This window comes from Urocitellus parryii, chromosome 4, assembly GCF_045843805.1.
Source record: "Urocitellus parryii isolate mUroPar1 chromosome 4, mUroPar1.hap1, whole genome shotgun sequence".
In the NCBI taxonomy this organism is placed as follows: domain Eukaryota; kingdom Metazoa; phylum Chordata; class Mammalia; order Rodentia; family Sciuridae; genus Urocitellus; species Urocitellus parryii.
This window is the reverse complement of record NC_135534.1, coordinates 2,537,106-2,555,019: the sequence shown is the minus strand read 5'-3', so window position 1 is coordinate 2,555,019 and position 17,914 is coordinate 2,537,106. Positions and strand designations below refer to the sequence as shown.

Here is a 17,914-nt window from a genome sequence, read left to right as displayed (position 1 = left end):
TATGTCATGTGTAGTTTTATCTGCTAAATCATTGCCCAAACTAAGGGCTCCAGGCAATCCTGTATGTGCCCTGATATGTCCTATAAAGAATGTATCTTTTCTGTCCCAGATAAGACTTTGTATAGTGGAAAACAAAGAGAAAACAGTAGAGGAAGGGGAAATCCTACCAGCATCTTCAAGGGAATTTATAGCATTAATTATATATTGACTGTCAGAAAATAAATTAAATACAGAATCTTTAAACATCATAAAAGCTTGTAATACTGCATTAAGCTCTACCTTTTGAGCTGATTGTTTGGGTACTAAAAATGTAAAAGCTTGATCAGGGGTTACTATTGCTGCTGTACCATTATTTGACCCATCAGTAAATATTATTGGAACATTCATGATAGGTGTTTTTCTTGTCATTTTTGGAAAAACTACAGGATGTGAGGACCAAAAAGACAACAAAGGATTAGATGGTAAGTGGTTATCAAATGAACAAATAGATTTGCACATGATTATTGCCCAAGTATTTAACTCATTAGCTAACTCATCAATTTGATCCATAGTATATGGAATAATAATTTTATTGGGAGAAATTCCAAACACTCCCTTTGCTGCTTTTATTCCTTTGAGTATCAATTGTCCTACAGCCTCAGGATACCTAGTAAGAATAGTGTTAGGAGAATAAGATAAATGTATCCATAATAATGGACCTTCTTGCCAAAATACTCCTGTAGGAATATTTTTTGTTGGTAGTACAATACATAATAAAGGCAAACTTATATCAATTCTATCCAAATGCACATTTTCCATATATGTTTCAATGATTTTTAATGCCTTTCTTGCTCAGGCATTAACATGCAGGCGAATTTGGATCTAATGGACCTTTTAGGATATCAAATAAAGGTCCCAACTCTCCTGTTGGTATGCCTAGATAAGGCCTTATCCATTTTATGTCTCCTAATAACTTTTGAAAGTCGTTAAGTGATTTGAGTTGATCTACTCGCATTTGAATTTTTGGTGGACGGACCATGGTTGAGGATAATAGAACTCCTAAATAATTAATTGGAAAATTTAATTGTACTTTATCTATTGCTATCTCTAGATTATAATTTTTTAATAAGTTTGTAAGTGTCGCATAACATTCTAGCAATGTGTTTTATCTTTGTGTGCTAACAATACATCATCCATATAGTGAAATATTTGTAGGTCAGGATTTTGATTTCTAAGTGGCTGGATTACTTTGTTAACATAAATTTGACACATAGTTGGGCTGTTAGCCATCCCTTGAGGGAGTACTTTCCATTCATATCTCTGATCAGGACCTTCATGATTCAGTGCAGGGATAATAAATGCAAAACGTGGACTATCCTCAGGATGAATTGGAATAGAAAAAAAAAACCAATCTTTAATATCTATAGCTAAAACATACCAGGTTTTTGGCAAAGCAGACAATTGGGGAATCCCCGATTGAGCAGGTCCCATAATAACCATCTCATTATTAATGGCTCTTAAATCTTGCAATAATCTCCATTTACCAGATTTCCTTTTGATGACAAAAATGGGAGTATTATGGGGAGATACAGAAGGTTGTATATATCCTTCCGCTAATTGTTGTTTGACCAGGTCATGAGCTGCTTGTATCTTTTCTTTAGTCAGGGGCCACTGAGGAACCCATACTGGTCTTTCTGATTTCCAAGTAATTTTTATTGTCTCAGTGACCCCTTCTGAAAACCCAATCCATGTCTGTCTGTTCCTTGATTTATTTGACTTGGTGCTGCTATACCTTGTTCTTGTTTTCCTCTTCTTTTTCCTTTCCTAAAACCTTGTCTAGCCCTAATAGTGGGCACATTTGGATTGATGTTATTTGTTAATGTCAAACCTAATTGATCTAGGACATCTCGTCCCCATAAATTAATAGGAAGGTGATCCAATACATATGGCTGTATAGTTCCTTCACATCCTTCAGGATCCTTCCAATCTAATACCATTGACTTCTATGGGGATCAGTCGCCACTCCTAGGCCTCGAAGCATTTGAGTGGCCTGTTGTAATGGCCAATGTTTCGGCCAAATAAAACTTTAGAAAGGGGGATTTATTAGACGGACAGAAACGGAACGTCCCACGACAGCCATCCACAGGCTGCAGAGCCAGGAGAACCAGAGCTGCTCAGTCCAGGAAGCTGGAACGTGGATCCAACAATGCAGTTTGGGATGAAAAACCTGGAAACTCCCTGGAGAGTCACTGGTCAAAGTCCCTGTGGAGGGTGAAAGAGCTGGAGTCTGGTGTCCTAGGCCCCCGCCGGATTGCTCAGGAGCCTGCTCAGGAGAATCTCCCTGCTCTGCTCCTGCCCACTGGTGGGTTCCTCCACCTTTCTGTTCCCAATCGTTCCTAGAAATGCCCTCACTGAGGGCAACAAAATAGACAATTCAGATTAGCCATTACCATCGGTGATCTAGGAATGACTCTCAACAATAAATTAGCTTGGCTCTCACTTGCAATCCCAGCAGTTTAGGAGGCTCAGGCAGGAGGATCACAGGTTCAAAGCCAGACTCAGGAATTTAGTGAGGCCCTGAGCAACTTAGCAAGACTCTGTCTCAAAAAATAAATAAATAAATAAAAAGGGCTGGGGATGTGGTTAAGTGTCTGGTTCAATCCCTGGTACCAATAAATAAAGTAAACATGAATGGAACAAATATTTACAGACGTACATAACAGCGGTCAAACAGTCATCTATAAGTAAGAACCCTGAAATATTAACTGCTAGACATAAGTACTCTTGGCTTCTTAAGTTCTAAAAGACGATATACCTATAATTTCTATAATTGGGTCTATTAAATGTGTTTTCATAAATTATTGGTGAAAGCACATGAAAGGGAACACAGACTGTTAGACCAGGACGCAAGAAAAGACCACTGACTCCAATTAAAATCAAATTAAAGCAAGCTTACTATTTCGACCAGCCGGGCTGCCTCTCCCTCCCAAAACGGCGGGAACAAGACAGCACCCCAGCTTCCTGTAGCCCAGCTTTATCTCCCAGAAAGTTACACCAAGGGGGGTTACAGAACTTTGAGGAGCATCACACTAATGGTAGTTCATATTTTTTGCTGGCCCTGACATCAGAATTTATGAAGGTCATTAGAGCCTCAGAGAGGGTCGTTGTCTGGCCAGGGAAGGCCAATATTTATGAGGTGTCACTAAGGTTTCAGAGAGGGCTGCTATCTGGTCAGAGAGCCAGGCATGGGTGAGTTCAAGGCACGGGCAGGCATTCCAAGCAGGTTCAGAATTTGCAGTAATTTAGAGTAAAGCCAAAATTATCTTTTCATGGTTTTGTGGCGAGATGCCCAATTTTAAGAAAAGATCAGGTTGGGTCAATCAAGACCTCAAGACCAGCTGGGGGGCATATTCTCTGAAGGGAGACTGGCCACAGCTACTGCCAGGGTCTGGGTCTGATAGGGTTCAGATCACGGAGGAATTTGGTTCCCTGCTGGAGGTGGGCTCATTTAGGGCTGGGCAGGAGGGCGGAGGGGAGCAGCTGCAGGTAAGGGAAGTTGCTGTGGCCTTGTTAGAGGACAGCAGGTTCAGCTCTAGGTGGGGCCAGGTGCAGGTGCTCTGTGCTCTCCCCTTTCCCTCCCTGCCCTCCCTCTGGCTGAGCTGGACTCTGTTTCATCCCTCTGCCAGGACAAAAGCTCCAATTTGCCACAGACACCCACACACCGAGGCTGGGCTGGGCAGACAGGCCCAGCCGGGAACAGTTGTAGATCTGGGGCCCATTGTCTGAGTCCTTCAGCTGGTACATGAAAGAACAATTTAAGATGACTTTCTTTCTGGGTCTTCACTGGATAACAAGGTCACTAAGAGTGAGAATTCTAAGTACCTTGGTCTAACAGGGGCTCACTTGATGCTTTGACTCTATCCCTTGTGGCTTTGAAACTTATATGTTTTTTTCTTTTTCCCAACTTCTCCCTGACCTTCTCCCTGATCTTCTCCTTCCTGATCTCTCCTCTAATCTCATATTGTTACCGCTGTTGACCGGTGACGAGTCCTTGCTCCCCGATGTTGAAGAATAACACCAAAGAAGCACGCCGAGGCCAGGTCAGAGTGGAAAATAGAAGTTTATTAAAGGACAGCAGAAAAGACTTCTCCCGGAGGAAAAAGGGGACCCAAGAGGTGGAATCCATGGAAGTGCGGTTGTCTCCCCTTTTTATAGTTTTGGTGATAGAATGGGGGGAAGGGTTGGGACACTGGTAATCTGGGCAGGAAGGACTTCATTAACACTTCTTTGGGATGGGCTGTCTCCCAATCTGTTGGGGGCTGTTTCCTGGGTTCCATTAACATTCCTTTGGGGTGGACTTTGGCCTAGGGCCTTTCATTCCATGAGTTGTCCTGCGTTTCCGGTAATCATTATCAGCACGGCCTCCATTTTAGATCTTACTCGAAATTAGACCCGATTTACCTAACTACACTGACGACCTAATTTTAAATCTGGCTTCAATATTCTCTGAATCACCTCTTTAATCCCCCCCCAACACACACACACACACAGCCCCGTTCCTTCTGATGGGCAGAATTGCAGTCTTGGGACAGGAGTCCCCTGCATTTCTCCTTTGCTAACAAAGCAATAAACTTTCTTTTTTTTTCTTTTTCTCAAAACTGTGTCCTTGTTATTGGATTGGCATCGAGGACAAGGACTGAGCTTTTGGCAACACTGTTACAGGTAAAGTTTACAAAACCTGGCCCAGAAAGCAAAGATTTTGCATTTTTTTTTTTTTTTTTTTTTGGTACCACTGATTGAACTCAGGGGCACTTGACCACTGAGTCACATCCCCAGCCCTATTTTTGCATTTTCTTTAGAGACAGGGTCTCACTGAGTTGCTTAGTGCCTGGCCCTTGTTGGAGGCTGGCTTTGAATTCATGATCCTCCTGTCTCAGCCTCCCACCATGCCTGGTTAGATTTTGCATTTTATTAAGGCAAGTTCTCAGGTTTTATGATTTGCTATGTTTTTGATTACTTTGGAAAACTAATTTTTAAGTCTTCTATTAAATTTTACCAGACCTTGCCCACTCAGGAACACCCTGAATCCTTTAAAAAACTCTACAAAGTCTTTTTGACTTCATTATCTAAAAAAAAAAATAAAAAATAAAAATAAAAAAACCCCAGCACAACCAGGTATTTAAAATCTCAGGGACGTTCTTTTCACTGGGGTTGAAGACCCAATCTTTGTGCACATCATTTCCAGCCTCTAGGATGGAGAGAGAAGTAATCTTGCATATTTGGGATGTTTCAGGGACCCTGAGAGATTTCTTGCCTCCCTGGCAGGAGCACTGGACTACCTGTAGGCAAGCCCTGTGGGACAGGCCAGTGTGGCCTTATAAGCACTGTTTTTCTTGTCTTCTCAAGACACAAAGCAAGGTTTGAAGCACACAACTCACAAGATTGTGGCAATACAGCTTTTATCCCGAGACCTCATCCCTTGGGTGCATGTTAAGTAACCAAAATTATTTTAAGGCAGAAAATTAAAGTAACTGATTTTTTCTTGCAATACAGCTTGGTCCACAGTAAGTTGAGTGGCAAAACATGACCTCAAAATGAGGCCTTAAACTCCAATTAAAAAACTTTTTAAGTTTGGCCTTTGGGGTTTTCAACAGGGACAAGATTGAAGAAATCAGGGGCTGGGGTTGTGGCTCAGTGGTAGAATGCTCGCCTAGCATGCATGAGGCACCGGGTTCAATCCTCAGAACCACATAAATATAAAGTAAAGATATTGTGTCTAGGGCTGGGGATGTGGCTCAAGCGGTAGCGCGCTCGCCTGTCATGCGTGCGGCCCGGGCTCTACCCTCAGCACCACATACAAACAAAGATGTTGTGTCCGCCGAGAACTAAAAAATGAATATTAAAAATTCTCTAAAAAAAAAAAAAAGATATTGTGTCCACCTAAAACTAAACAATAAATATATTAAAAAAAAAAAGATTGAAGAAATCAATCAAAAAAGTCCAGAGGGACAAAGACAGTTTGAGGAAAAGCCCAATCATTTGCCCTCGTGTTGGGCAACAGACCACTGCCCCCTTGGATATACCCAGAGGTGCCACATGGAAAAGTAGCCTTGAGGCTACTCCTGCTGTAGAGATCCTGAACACAGGAGTCAAAGGCCCAAAATGGGGGTTACCCACACCTGTTTATGTCCCCCTACAAAGAGGAAATCACTAGCAAGAGATTGCCCTTCCCCCTGAAAGCAAGAGGGGTCATCTGTTCTAGTTATGGCTGTCCTAGAAGACTGAAGATGTCCACGTCTCTTAAAGGTGCTTCTGATCTACTGGGCATCACCTCAGGGGAGCCTCAGGTGACTCTAGCAGAGGGAAAGACACTTGCTTTGCGATAGGGGCTCAGTTCTCTGGCTTGTCTGAGCCTCCTGGCCGTCTTCTAATCAGACTAGCGCTGTGGCTGGTATTGAAGGAACCCCAGGCGAGAGGGTGCCTCAGACCTCGGCCTTGGTCAGTGCCTGACTTGAGTGCTCCCCTTTTATGAGCAGGGGCGTTGTTGAGGGGATGGACGGGCTCCTGATTTAATTCGACTTCGTATTGACAGGAGTAACGGATGGACAGTTTGTGCGTTGTGGTCGTGCTGGGCAGAAAAGCGTGGTGCCGTCCACCGCACCAGGCTGCGGCTTTACCGGACAGAGGACTCGCAGCGCGCCGCCCGCTCCCCGACACTGAGGCGGCCAGCAGCCCGTCTTGCCCACTGCGGGCCACGCCCTGCTGCCCTGAGCCCGCCCACGCTGGCCTTCCCCGGGGCCCACCAGTCAGTGCCCCCAGCGCGGTCTCCCGGCATGCCGCGCGCGGGGCGTCGGAGCGCGCGTTGCCTAGCGACGCGGAGGTCCGGAAGTCGGGGCGGAGAGGGGCGGGACTTCCGGGGAGGCGGTTGCATCAGATTCTGGGAAGTGTCTGTCGCTGCGGCCACGGGTCCGGGATTCCCAGCGATGGCAGGTTCCTCCGGGGAGCAGGGTGAGTGGCGCGCCCCGCGCGGAGGGGACTGACTGCCTGTGCGCCAGCGTCCAGCGGGGCTCTGAAGGCAGGGGGTCCGTGGCGGGCAGTGTCCAGCGGGGGCTCAGAGCAGGGGGCCTCCGGGGCAGATAGCATCCAGCAGGATGTGAGAGCGGTCGGGTCCGGGGCGGGCCGCGTCCGGCGGGGCTCCGAGGGCTGTGAGGTCAGGGGCTTGCGGTGGACAGCGTCCGGCCGCGACTCTGAAGGTGGTGGGAGTCTGGGTGGACAACGCGCATCAGGTCTCTGAGAGGAGGGAACCGGGGGGCGGGCAGCATTCCGCGGGGCTGTGGTAGGGTATGGAGTGGGCAGTGTCCAACCTGGGCTCTGAGGGCAATGGGACCTGGAGTGGACCGAGGGTCTCCAAGGTAGGCAGTGACCAGGCCCTAAGAGCAATGGGGATTTCCAGGGCAGGCGGTGGGTTCCAGGGGTGAGCAGTAGGTCCTGAGGGAGCAGTGGCCAGTCCCTGGTTCTGAGGGCACTGCGTCCCTGGGACTGGCAGTGGGGGTCTGAGTTTTGAGGAGTGGTCCACAGGTTTTTTTTCAGGTGGGAGCACCAGCCTGGCAGCCACCCACCCCAGCTAGTGAAGCCACTCTGTCCCCAGCCCCAGTTTTCTAGTTGGGTTGGGGGAGGTCTCCTTGCACACCCAACTGGGGAGGTGGCCTAGAGTCAGACAGTCTGTTTCTAGCTGGTGCCTGAACCAGACCCATTTAGAATCTGGGGGCAGGCAAAGGCTCAAGGATTGTTTTGGTTTTCTGCCCAGCCGGGTGGGTGGAAGGGCACCTGAGGTTGGTGCTCAGGGAAGTGGGGCAGAGGAAGCTAGAGCTACATGTACACACCATAAAACAGCTTGGGGTTTACCAAGTCTTTCATCTTGGGTTGAGCCAGCAGTCACAATTGGGATCTGCCTCTTCAGAGCATTACTGCCCACTTTATTGCCAACCTAGGAGGCTGGGGTGGGGGTGGGGGGATGACTCTGTCAGCTCCCTGGGTCAGTCATGTCAGCAGGACCAGACCAGAGCCTTGGCAGTCAGATCTCTGACAAGCAGTAGGTCTTTTCTCACTGTTTCTTCTGTTGTAAGATTTAGATGCTGGAAAGAATAGAGTCTGTGGCCCCAGATCCTCACAGTCCGGAGCAGACTTTCCAAGGGAAACATTCTTGGCACAGGTTTTATTCTTTCTGCTGGCAAAAAGTAGGTGTGAGTTCTGACATCTCCCCTCCCTGACTCAGTGTAGGACATACCAAAATTTCTGTGGCATCCTGTGGTGTCCCTTATTCCTGAGAGTCCATTCTGTGGTATCCCTTGTTCCTTATTCCTCCACTGGTTTTAGACAGGTGGACCTGACCACCTAGGAAACCCATGTTTCGCACCCAATGGCACACCCAGATGACAGGGCTGCCTGTCCTGTGCCTGGTGGTAGAGCTATGCCGCATTCCACTCAGCTGGCGTGCCTGGATTCCAGCACCACCTCCACACGCCCCAGAGTCAGTAGCCTTTGGAGGTCCACCAGACTCCTATAGAACAGCAGTGAGGCTAAGTGCTCATCCCTAGAGCCCACCTGGCAGGGCTGGGGTCCCAGCTCTGTGCCTCCTCACAACAGCACAAAGTGATGGTGTCCATCTGGGAGGGAGCCGTGGGTAGTGAGCTCAGAGACATAAAGGTCTTACGACAGTGCCTGCCATGTAATATATGGAACCCAAGTCTTTAGTTTTTAGTTTTTAAATAAAAGTGTTTCATTTGTGAAACTAAGTGGTAGAATGAGAGTATTTTAGTCAGTTTTTTCGCTACTGTAACTGAAAGGCCTGACCAGCACAATTATAGAGGAGGAATAGTTTCTTGAGGGCTCATGGTTTCAGAGGTCTCAGTCCACAGAGAGCTGACTCCACTCCTTAGGGCTCCAGGTGAGGCAGAACCTTGGGGCAGGAGAGTGTGGCAGACGGAAGCAGCTCACATGATGATCAGGAAGCAGAGAGAGACTCCAGATATAAAACATATACCCAAAAGGTGCGTTCCCAATGACCCTCCACCTCTAGCCACACCCTGCTAGTATGCAGGGTGTTAATGATGAGTTAATCCCATCAGGGGATTAATTAACCAGTTAAAATTCTTATAACGCCATCATTTCTCCCCTACACCTTCTTGGGTTGTCTCACACATGAGCTTTTTGGGGGCACTTCACATTCAAACCATAACAGAGGTGTTTGGGTTTGTTTCTTATTTGTTTATTTTTTAGTTGTTCCAGAACTTTAGGCTTGCAGACCTTGTGGGATTTGGCTTATTTCTGGAGATGGCTCTGTCAGTTGGGATGAACCCCAGATGTCTGACAGCAGGTGGGCTTCCTCAGCCTAAAGCTATAGGGCCATAGAGTGGCTGGTGCACTGCCCACCCCACTCCACACACAGACCCTTCCGTGGGCTGAGCCTCAGAAAGAGGAAATAAAATGAAGTCATGAAGACCTCATGTCACAGAGACGTTCTCAATGTTGTGTGTTTCCCATTTTGGATTGTTTTTTATTCCCCAGATTGGCTCTTTGAAAGTGACCATCTTCCCAGACTCTTCAGGGAGCTCCTCATTTCGGGACTGTCTTCCCTAAGTTGACTGAGCACATGTGCTGCTCCCTCTTGATTGGTGGGTCCAGCCTCTCCTGCAGCCCCCATGCAGGCCAGCTCTTTGCAGGGCCTACAGCAGTGGCCCATCCAGGACCTCTGAGGTGGATGCAGCTCATTTCAGGGCCTTTTCCTGCCGACTCAGGTCACCGCTTTGGTTACAAAATCTAACTCAAAGGGTCTTCGCAGTCACCCCAGCCAGTACTTCCCAGCGTGCGTCAGTACTGGTGCTGTCCTGAACACCTGTCTGTCCTCCCTTGCGACGTCAGAGCAGCTCTTTGCAGGAGGTACTGCTGTATTTTCCTGTGCAGATGGGAACCCTGAGGTCCAGAGAGGTCCCAGTGTCTTAGCTAGCCAGAGGCAGAGCCAGGCTCTCCTGGGCAGGCTGAGGGCAGCGGGATGTGCTGGGCTGCCTCGGTGCCTGCTGTTTGAAGTAACCAGAGGCTCCAGGTCTGAGTGTAAGGTGGGCAAAACAGCTCTCGTGCTTCTCTGCTTCCCAAAGCAGAGTGAAATGTACCTATTTATAGGCCATAAATATTTGCTAATCAATGACTTTAGGATTCAGTGATCCCAAGTATATAGGATTTTAGGGGGAAGGGCACTCATGGTGAATACCTAGCCTCTCCAGCACCTGTGTGGTACCTCCCTGTGGTCATCCCTGCTTGTCTCGGTGTGTGAAGAAAGTGGTGGTGAATTCCCTGGGGAGAGATGATGTCTGGGAGTCACCCTGTTACGAGTGACCACTCAGGTGCGAGGTGGGAGCCCTTGGTGTGGGATATGGCTCTGGATTTGGAGTGGGCTGCATTGTCTCCGAGGCGGTGGGAGCAAGGGACATGTACCTCTCCTCCCCAGGATTCACAAAGGTTAGTGTTTTCCAGTCCCCTGTTTGAGAGCTGCTGGTGGGGTGGGGAAGCCCCATGGGAAATATGTGGGGGCTGAAGAGAGCAGCTGAAGGAGGCGCCCTGGAGGTTGAGGGGAGCATCTACAGAAAGGGAGCCATCTGCGGTGGGTGTGGGAGGCACACCTACAGGGTGAAGAGCTCAGCTCGAGCGGGGTTGGCAGGTGGAGGGCTAGCGCGCGGGAAGGTGCAGACCCTGGCGGCCGAGGCTAACCTCCAGGAGGTGTGCTAAGCACAGACCTGTGGACAGGTTCTGCGTTCAGTGGGCACCCATCTGCCTCTCCAGGTTCCTGCCGCCCTGGGACAAGCACAGGGTGCTGTGAGAGCTTGTTTAAGGGCTGCTTGCTGGGCCCACCCCAGAGGTTCCGACTGGCAGGTCTCAGGTGGCCCAAGTATGTGGCTTCCTGCTAAGTAGTCCCAGCTCCTGCTGATGCTGCGGAGGATGGGCCTTGGTTTGAACGGCAGGGAGAGCCTCCAGGGATGGGGGCAGGAGCAGAAGTCAGAGAGAGCAAGCCTAAGGGTGGATGGGAAGAACCAGAGGGAGGTGGCCCTTTGCCTGTGAGGAATGTGGGTCCTGTGATGTGACTTTGGCTCAGTCCCTGTGCCAGTGTTTCAATTCGTGTGGCTCAGTAAGTGCTTTCTAAGGACTCCAGTAGTGTAGACTGTGATAGTCACCGTCCACCTTTGGGACATCCCCACCCTCAGATCCTCTGTCCTTTGATGTGTTTGTTGCTGGTGGTGGACAGCCCTCCCCTGGAGACAGAGCAGGAGTTTGGACAGAGGTGTGTGGGTGCCAGGTGGGGGAGTTCTGCCTGCTCCCTGGGTTCCCTTCTCACCTGGCCTCAGACTGAGGGTCTGACTGAGGCCCACCCCCTGTGAAAGCCAACCTATTCTGTTTCCTCCACACCCGAATGCAGCTTCCATAATTAGCCAAACAGCCTGGTGGAAGCGTCCCTGGCTGCCTTGCCAGCCTGAGGGGACTCTCTCAGTAGGGACTGGCCTAATTCCCTTGTTGTCTGGGCTGCTCCACAGGGTGCATTTAGGAAGGAGGTGTGATCCCGGAAGTGCCTCCAGGAGCTCTCTGAGGGTATGAGCCCATCACGGCCATGAGCCATAATGATGATCATCATCGTAATGCAGGAGCGATTATGATAATGATGGCAAGCTGGGTGCTGGCCGTGTGCCAGGCAGTTTTACAACATTTTATATGTGTAATTTCACTTACTGCTCCATAGCTTTACGAGGTGGCTGCTGGTAGGGTGGTTTACACCGGAGGAAGGCAGGTGCCTGCCCCGAGGCCACTGTCTCCAGGGCCTCCCAGAGCCTCCCGCAGCACCTCGGTCAGGAGCTCTTCCTTAGTGCTCTAAGGCTGTCCCAGTTCCTGGGACACTGTGCAGGTTTTTTCCCATAAAAGTGCCGTATGCTCATGGATCAGTGTAGACAATCTAAGCCGCGAAGAGGGAGAAGGCAACCGAGTCTCTCATCACTCTGCTTGTCAGAGAGTGCTGCTGTCCCTGTTTGGGGGAGTCCTTGTAGTCGCCGCTGTCCCCAGAAACACGGAGTGTGAGGAGGACCTGTGTGTGCCTGCTGTGGGGAGGTGGGCAGGACCCAAAGCCACCTGTGTGCTGTTGCCCCGGGATGCCCCAGGGATCCTCTGGCTCAGCTCCCTGTCACCATGGCTGAGCCCATCTTAGTGTCTCACACTAGCCCTGAGAGGAGGGTCAGCTCCAGGGGAGTAGTTTCCAGTGGACGGCTGGAGCCCTGGGGACAGAGCTCAGGCAGGCTCCCTGATGTGTCACTAGTGAACTGCATCTCTGTCATAAGCAGGACCACTGCTGGTGCCCATACTCCTTGTTCCTTGGGTTGGCAATTAAGCACCTGAGAATGCGGAGGCAAGCATAGAAAGCAAGTTTTATTTAAGAGAGGGACAGAGGTGGCAGATGTCTGTGCTGTGGGTGTGTGTGTGTGTGCGCGCATATTGCTCTTTTATGGACCTCAGAACCCCCACCTTCTCTTTCTTCTCCCTGTACTGCCTAAGGGCAGGAAGGAGCAGGAACAGGGCCAGAGTGAGGTCCTGGAGGTCAGCTGTTAGCCACCCCTCGTCTTCCCTGGATGACCAGCCCTCATGTGTCAACCCCCAGCATTCAGGACCCACACTGACTGCCAGGCCTTCACCACCGACTCAGTTTGTGGAGGAAGGTGACATCTCCTGTCCCCTCAGGCAGGTGGAGCTGCAGATACACATCTTTTTGGCTAAGAAAGCATGCGGGGGGGTCAGTACAGTGGGCTCATTTTATAGAATTATTTTCCTAATCTCGCGTTCCCACCATCCTCATTATTTGTCCCCTTATGGTGCCACTTAACAGGCCGCTGGGCTGTCGAGGAAAGATCCGGGTGAGCTAGAAGTTTCTGGAAGGAAGTTGCTCCGTGCCAAGATTTTTTTTTAATATCTATCTTTTAGCTGTAGTTGGACACAATACCTCTCTTTTACTTATTTATGTTTTTATGTGGTGCTGAGGATCAGACCAAGGCCTCGCTCGCGCTGGGCGAGCTGAGTCCAGCCCCAGCCCCAGGCCAGGCCCGGGTTTTGCAGTCTCCTCTTCATCTAGGGTGAGGCTTTCCTGGCCCTGGCCTGGCCATCCTCAGGACTGCCCCAGCAGGGACCCGTGTAGCTGGGGAAAGGGATGCCTGCCTGTCAGGCCCCACCCCGGAAGGCAGTTCCTTCACCGTAGGCAGAATTCCAGTGTTATTGCCCAGGGCCTGGAGCAAGGGAGCTGCTCCCTAAAGCCCATGTCTGAATCCTAAGAGGTACCTGCTGGAGGAGGGAGAGCAGGTGGGCCAGGCCTGGGGCAGGGGCATTGGAGCAGGGAGTCCTCAGCCAGAGGAGAGGCTGACCCCAGCCAAGCTCCAAGGAAAGCGAGGAGCCCCGGGGCATCTAGGGGTGTGTGTCCCCCTAAGTGCAGCAGGTAGGGTCCACATGACCAGAAGGAGGCCATTGTGAGGCTTAGAGCAGGTGGTGATGTGGCCCCTGCTTCTCAGCAGGGAAGGGCTGGGCTGTGCTGTGGGGCTGGTGTCTGCCACCGGGGAGTTGAGGTGAGAGGTGGAGCCAAGGTGAGTGCCCGGGGTCTCAGCACAGTTGAAGGTGGGCTGCACGTGGCTGTCCGAAGGCAGTCTGTCCAGGGCTGCAGCTCTGTGGTTGAAGAGAGCACCTAACCCTAGGCGTCTGCTGCAGGGAGCAGGGGCTGTGGGTGTGGCCTGCGCACTGGAGGGAAGCACGGAGGGTCAGGACCTGCAGAACTGGTCCTGGTACCAGCAGGCGTGTTTCTGGAAGGCTTGTGAGTACAGCATCCAGACGGTTCAAGGGGGCTTTCCACCTGGCGCCCACACCGTCCCTGCAGAGGAGGAGCTGGGGCTCTGGGACCCCTGCTGCTGCCTTGGGGGCTGGGCCCTGGCTGTGGAAGGACCTGGAAGGAGGATGCAGCCCAGGTGTCGGGTGGTTTCTGCCACCACAGCTCTGTGCTTCATTTCAGCCCATCCTCACTGGTACCTTCGTGTTCTAGAAAGTTCCATTTGTAGGAATTGGGGGAAGGGCTTTGACGGCAGAACACGTAGAGAGAGGCCTGTGCCCCCGCAGTCTCCTCGCACACGTGCTGTTTTTCAGGAGCATGGGTTGATTCTGGGTTGCACAGCAAGCACGAGGTGGAGGAGCAGGGAGGGACAAGTTCAAGGGGTGCAGTGTTGCTTGTGGGTTATCTCTCCTCCCCACGGCTGCTCTGCTGTGCAAACTGCGCTGACCCAGGTGACCTCACGGGCTAGGCAGCTGGGCAGCATGGGGAGAGGTGATTGGGCATGTGCTCAGCACCTGAGCTCTTTGCCAGGCACAAGGTGTCTGTGTGAAGAGAATGAGCCTAGTCTTCTTCCCTCTGTACCCTTCGGCAAATGAGATAACCAGGAGGAGCTGGGCTTGGTGTGACTCACCTCAGGGACTGGCACAGGCTCAGTCCCCTGGCCTAGGGGCCTGGCTGGCGCCACTTTCCTTCTCTGCCTCTGCTTAGGGAGCCTGGGTTTGGGGCAGCTCCTCATCCCCAGGCCCTGATGTCAAAGGTTGATGTACCCAGGCATTTGCTGCCGTTCCTCGGTGACTAGGAGACAGCTGAGAGCTTGTTTTTATTTCGCAGAGACTTGCAGCATGGAGGACAGGGTGGAGGGAAGGCGGCTGCTGGGTTTCTGTTCTCGTGACTAAAAGGCTCAGGGGTCACTCCAGTTGAACTGGGCTGCCTGGGCTGCACGAAATAACCACACAAGAGACACAAATACCTTTTTCTTTGGGGTCGGTGTGATGGCTCCTCTGACTTTAGGGTCTGCAGAAAGAGAGAGAGCGAGAGCAGGCGCTGACCCCTTTTATTGAGGAGAAGCTATTCAAATGAGGCCAGGGGTCAGGTTTCAGGGGGCTGAGTCTATCTTCGTGATGTCCACTGTCAGCAGGTTGACTAACACCTGGGTAGGCCACACCCAAGGGCACAATGAGAGAAGGGGACACACACAAGGCACTTCCATGGAAGATTCTATCCTAAACAGGGCAAGGGGTTATATTACAAAGGAACAGGTGAGCATAGCTCCACCCCTGGGGCTGTAGAAAGACACACGCATGCTCGAGACACCAGACCCAAGAAGGGTAGGAAAAGCTCTGCCACATTTTTTGACTGAGTGCCTCAGCACCCAGCTGGGGAGTGTGACTCAGTCACGTGTAAGGTTGGTCTCCCACAGGCGGCTTAAGTGGTGCAAGTGAAAAATGACAGGGGGCTGGCCAGTGTGCAGGCCAGAGTTGCTGGCTGTGCTGGCCACGGTGCTCTCCTGGTGGTTCCTGCAGGCAGAGTGCTTGGTCCTTGGGGATACTCCTGAGTGGCAGCAGGTGCAGTCTTTTAAGTCAGTGTTCTAGGGAAGGCCAGCATGGCTGGGCCACCATGCTAGAAGTGTACCTTCTGGCAGCCCAAGCATTCTCAGGTAGGCTGGGGTCATCCTGGGGATGTGGGTGCTGGAAGCCATGATGTCTCTGGTCATCTTGGTACGGGGTGTGGGTGATGGCAGCATGTGCCGGGAGCTCGGGGTTCTCTCCCATGCCTTGTCCCCCACACACATACCCACTGTCTGCAGGGGGAGGCCCTGCTGTGAGAAAGGGCTCTGGGCTTTTTTTTTTTTTCCTTTCCTTTTCTGTTGTGAGTTTTAAAATTCGAGGTGAGATGGGCACAGTGGCATACCAGGTAATCCCACCAACTCCGGACCTGAGGCAGGAGGATTGCAAGTTTGAGTCTAATCGCAGCAATTTAGTGAAACCCCGTCTGAAATATAAAACATTAGAAAGGGCTGGGGATATAGCCTGGTGGTGGAGCACCCCTGGGTTCAATCCCAGCACCAAAAATAAAATAAACTTAAAAATAAATAAATAGAGGCGAAAGCCCGTAGCAGTGAACCGTCTTGAAGTGCACAGCCCAGGGCGGTCAGCGCACCACGCTGCTGTCCCCTCAGCAGGGAAGCAGCTCCCTTCCCCACAGCCTTGCCCCGCATGCTGCCCCTGCACCTCTGCCGCTTGTGGATGGTTGACATCCAGGAAAGGGTTTGGACACGTGGGTCTCTTTTGACTCCTGCCCAGCAGCTCAGAGCAGTCTTCTCCTGCTTGATGCCCTGTGTCCTCTGCCTCATGTTGTGTACCCACTGCCCACCTGTCTGACGTCACATGTTCTCTCTGCTTCATGCCATGTGCCTTCTGCCAGCCTGCTAGATGTCCTGTGTCCACTACCTCATAGTGCATGCCCTCTACCTGCCTGCCTGCGTCAGATGCCCTCTGCCTGATGTCCTTTGCCCTCTGTCTTTGCAGCTGCCGACTACAGGTCCATTCTGAGCATTAGTGACGAGGCAGCCAGGGTGCGGGCCCTGGACGAGCACCTCAGCACGCGTAGCTATGTCCAGGGGTACACACTCTCTCAGGCAGATGTGGACGTGTTCAGGCAGCTCTCGGCCCTGCCCGCCGACTCGAGGCTCCTCCACGTGGCTCGGTGGTTCAGGCACATAGAAGCGCTCCTGGGTCGCCCTTGTGACAAGGGTGAGGCCTGCGGGCCCCAAGCAAGTGAGTACCAGCTGCTGCCCCTGCCACTGGGGTCTGTGCTCCGAGGTCAGGTATTCTCCACCCCCCATGGCGTGTGGTGGCATGTGGTGGCATGTGGTGCCATGGGACAGTGGACTGTGGGACCCTCGCCCTAGGGTCCTGAGCTGGAGGTCTGGCAGGGCAGGTGCCGTGCTCAGTGGGTAGCATAGAAGCCACCCTGTGGAGGTGGTTCCTCAGATCAGGACATTCCTGTTGCTGGCACAGCAGGGCTGCAGTGACCAGCGGCCCCCTGGGGGTGTCCAGCATGCTGGGCTGTGGACCCCAGTCCTGGGGAGCTGTGTCGGCCTCTGGCTTCACATGTTTTTCTTTATTTCCCTAAGATCGCAGTGCGTTCCTCCCCGGGTGTGGTGCCATCAAACACTAAAGCTAGATGAAGGGGCACTGAAGTGTTCAGGCCTCGGGGAGCATTTTGAGAGGAACTCAGCTGCGTGGCTTGAGCCACTTGCACCCCCGGGTGCCACTGCAGTTATCTTGGGAGAAACGCTGCTGAGAGTCTCGGGGCTCCGGTTCCTGGGTAGCTTGGGGCTCTCTGGGAAGCCGAGGTGCCCCCTTCCATAGCTGCCTTGAGGCCCTGAGGGCCTGGCTGCCCGGGGCTCTGCGTGCACCCTCCTTCCTGTAGGGCAGGCGGAGCGCTACCTTCGGTGGCCCCACTGGCACCTCGGGGGGGTTTCCAGACTTGGGATGGGGGATTGGGAACATGCCTCTGGGCCTCTCCCAGTTTCACATGGGGCCGAGGAGTGCCAAGTCACTAAGGGCAGAGGTTTGCTTTGGTTTTCTGCATAATCCTGCTGCTAACATCCCCCCGTCACAGGAAGGGAGGAATTACTGTGTGGGTCGCTACAGCCGGTGCCCAGCATGGTGCATCAGGTTCCCTCTCCACAGAACTCGGGCGGGTCACCCTGAAGAAAGGCACAGGTCTAGTGGCAGCAAGGCCTCCTTAGGAAGATGCAAGTTCAGCTTTGGGATCTCCCCCAGGAGGTGACTAACCCTCTGCCTCAGGAAGGTTTCTCTCGGTGGCTCCTGGCCGGTGGCTCCTGGCCGGGCCTTCTGCCAGTGCCAGCTTCTGCCCGGGGCATAGTGCTTCCTGGAGGCTTCCTGCCCTTCAGTCTCCCCGGGTCCCATTTCCAAGGTGGTTTCTGCCAGGTTGGGGCAGTGTTCCCCAGACAGTGCCTGGCCAGGTGGGACTGGTGCTGCCCGGGATGAGTGGAGCATGTTCACTGTC

The 17,914-nt window shown here is 51.9% G+C and overlaps 1 protein-coding gene across 2 annotated transcripts in view; it reads left to right on the top strand.

Moving 5' to 3' along the window:
• Nucleotides 1-6,898: 6,898 nt before the first annotated feature.
• The window catches only part of Cars1 (cysteinyl-tRNA synthetase 1), a 54,500-nt gene continuing 43,484 nt past the window's right edge, over nucleotides 6,899-17,914 (top strand). The window contains exons 1-2 of one of the 2 annotated variants that reach the window (XM_026411303.2): nucleotides 6,899-6,987; nucleotides 16,405-16,653. In XM_026411303.2, the coding sequence (XP_026267088.1) occupies nucleotides 6,963-6,987; nucleotides 16,405-16,653 (274 nt within the window). In that variant the 5' untranslated portion in view covers nucleotides 6,899-6,962. The remainder of the gene's footprint in view (nucleotides 6,988-16,404; nucleotides 16,654-17,914) is intronic. The other variant, XM_026411305.2, reaches the window with a different exon arrangement.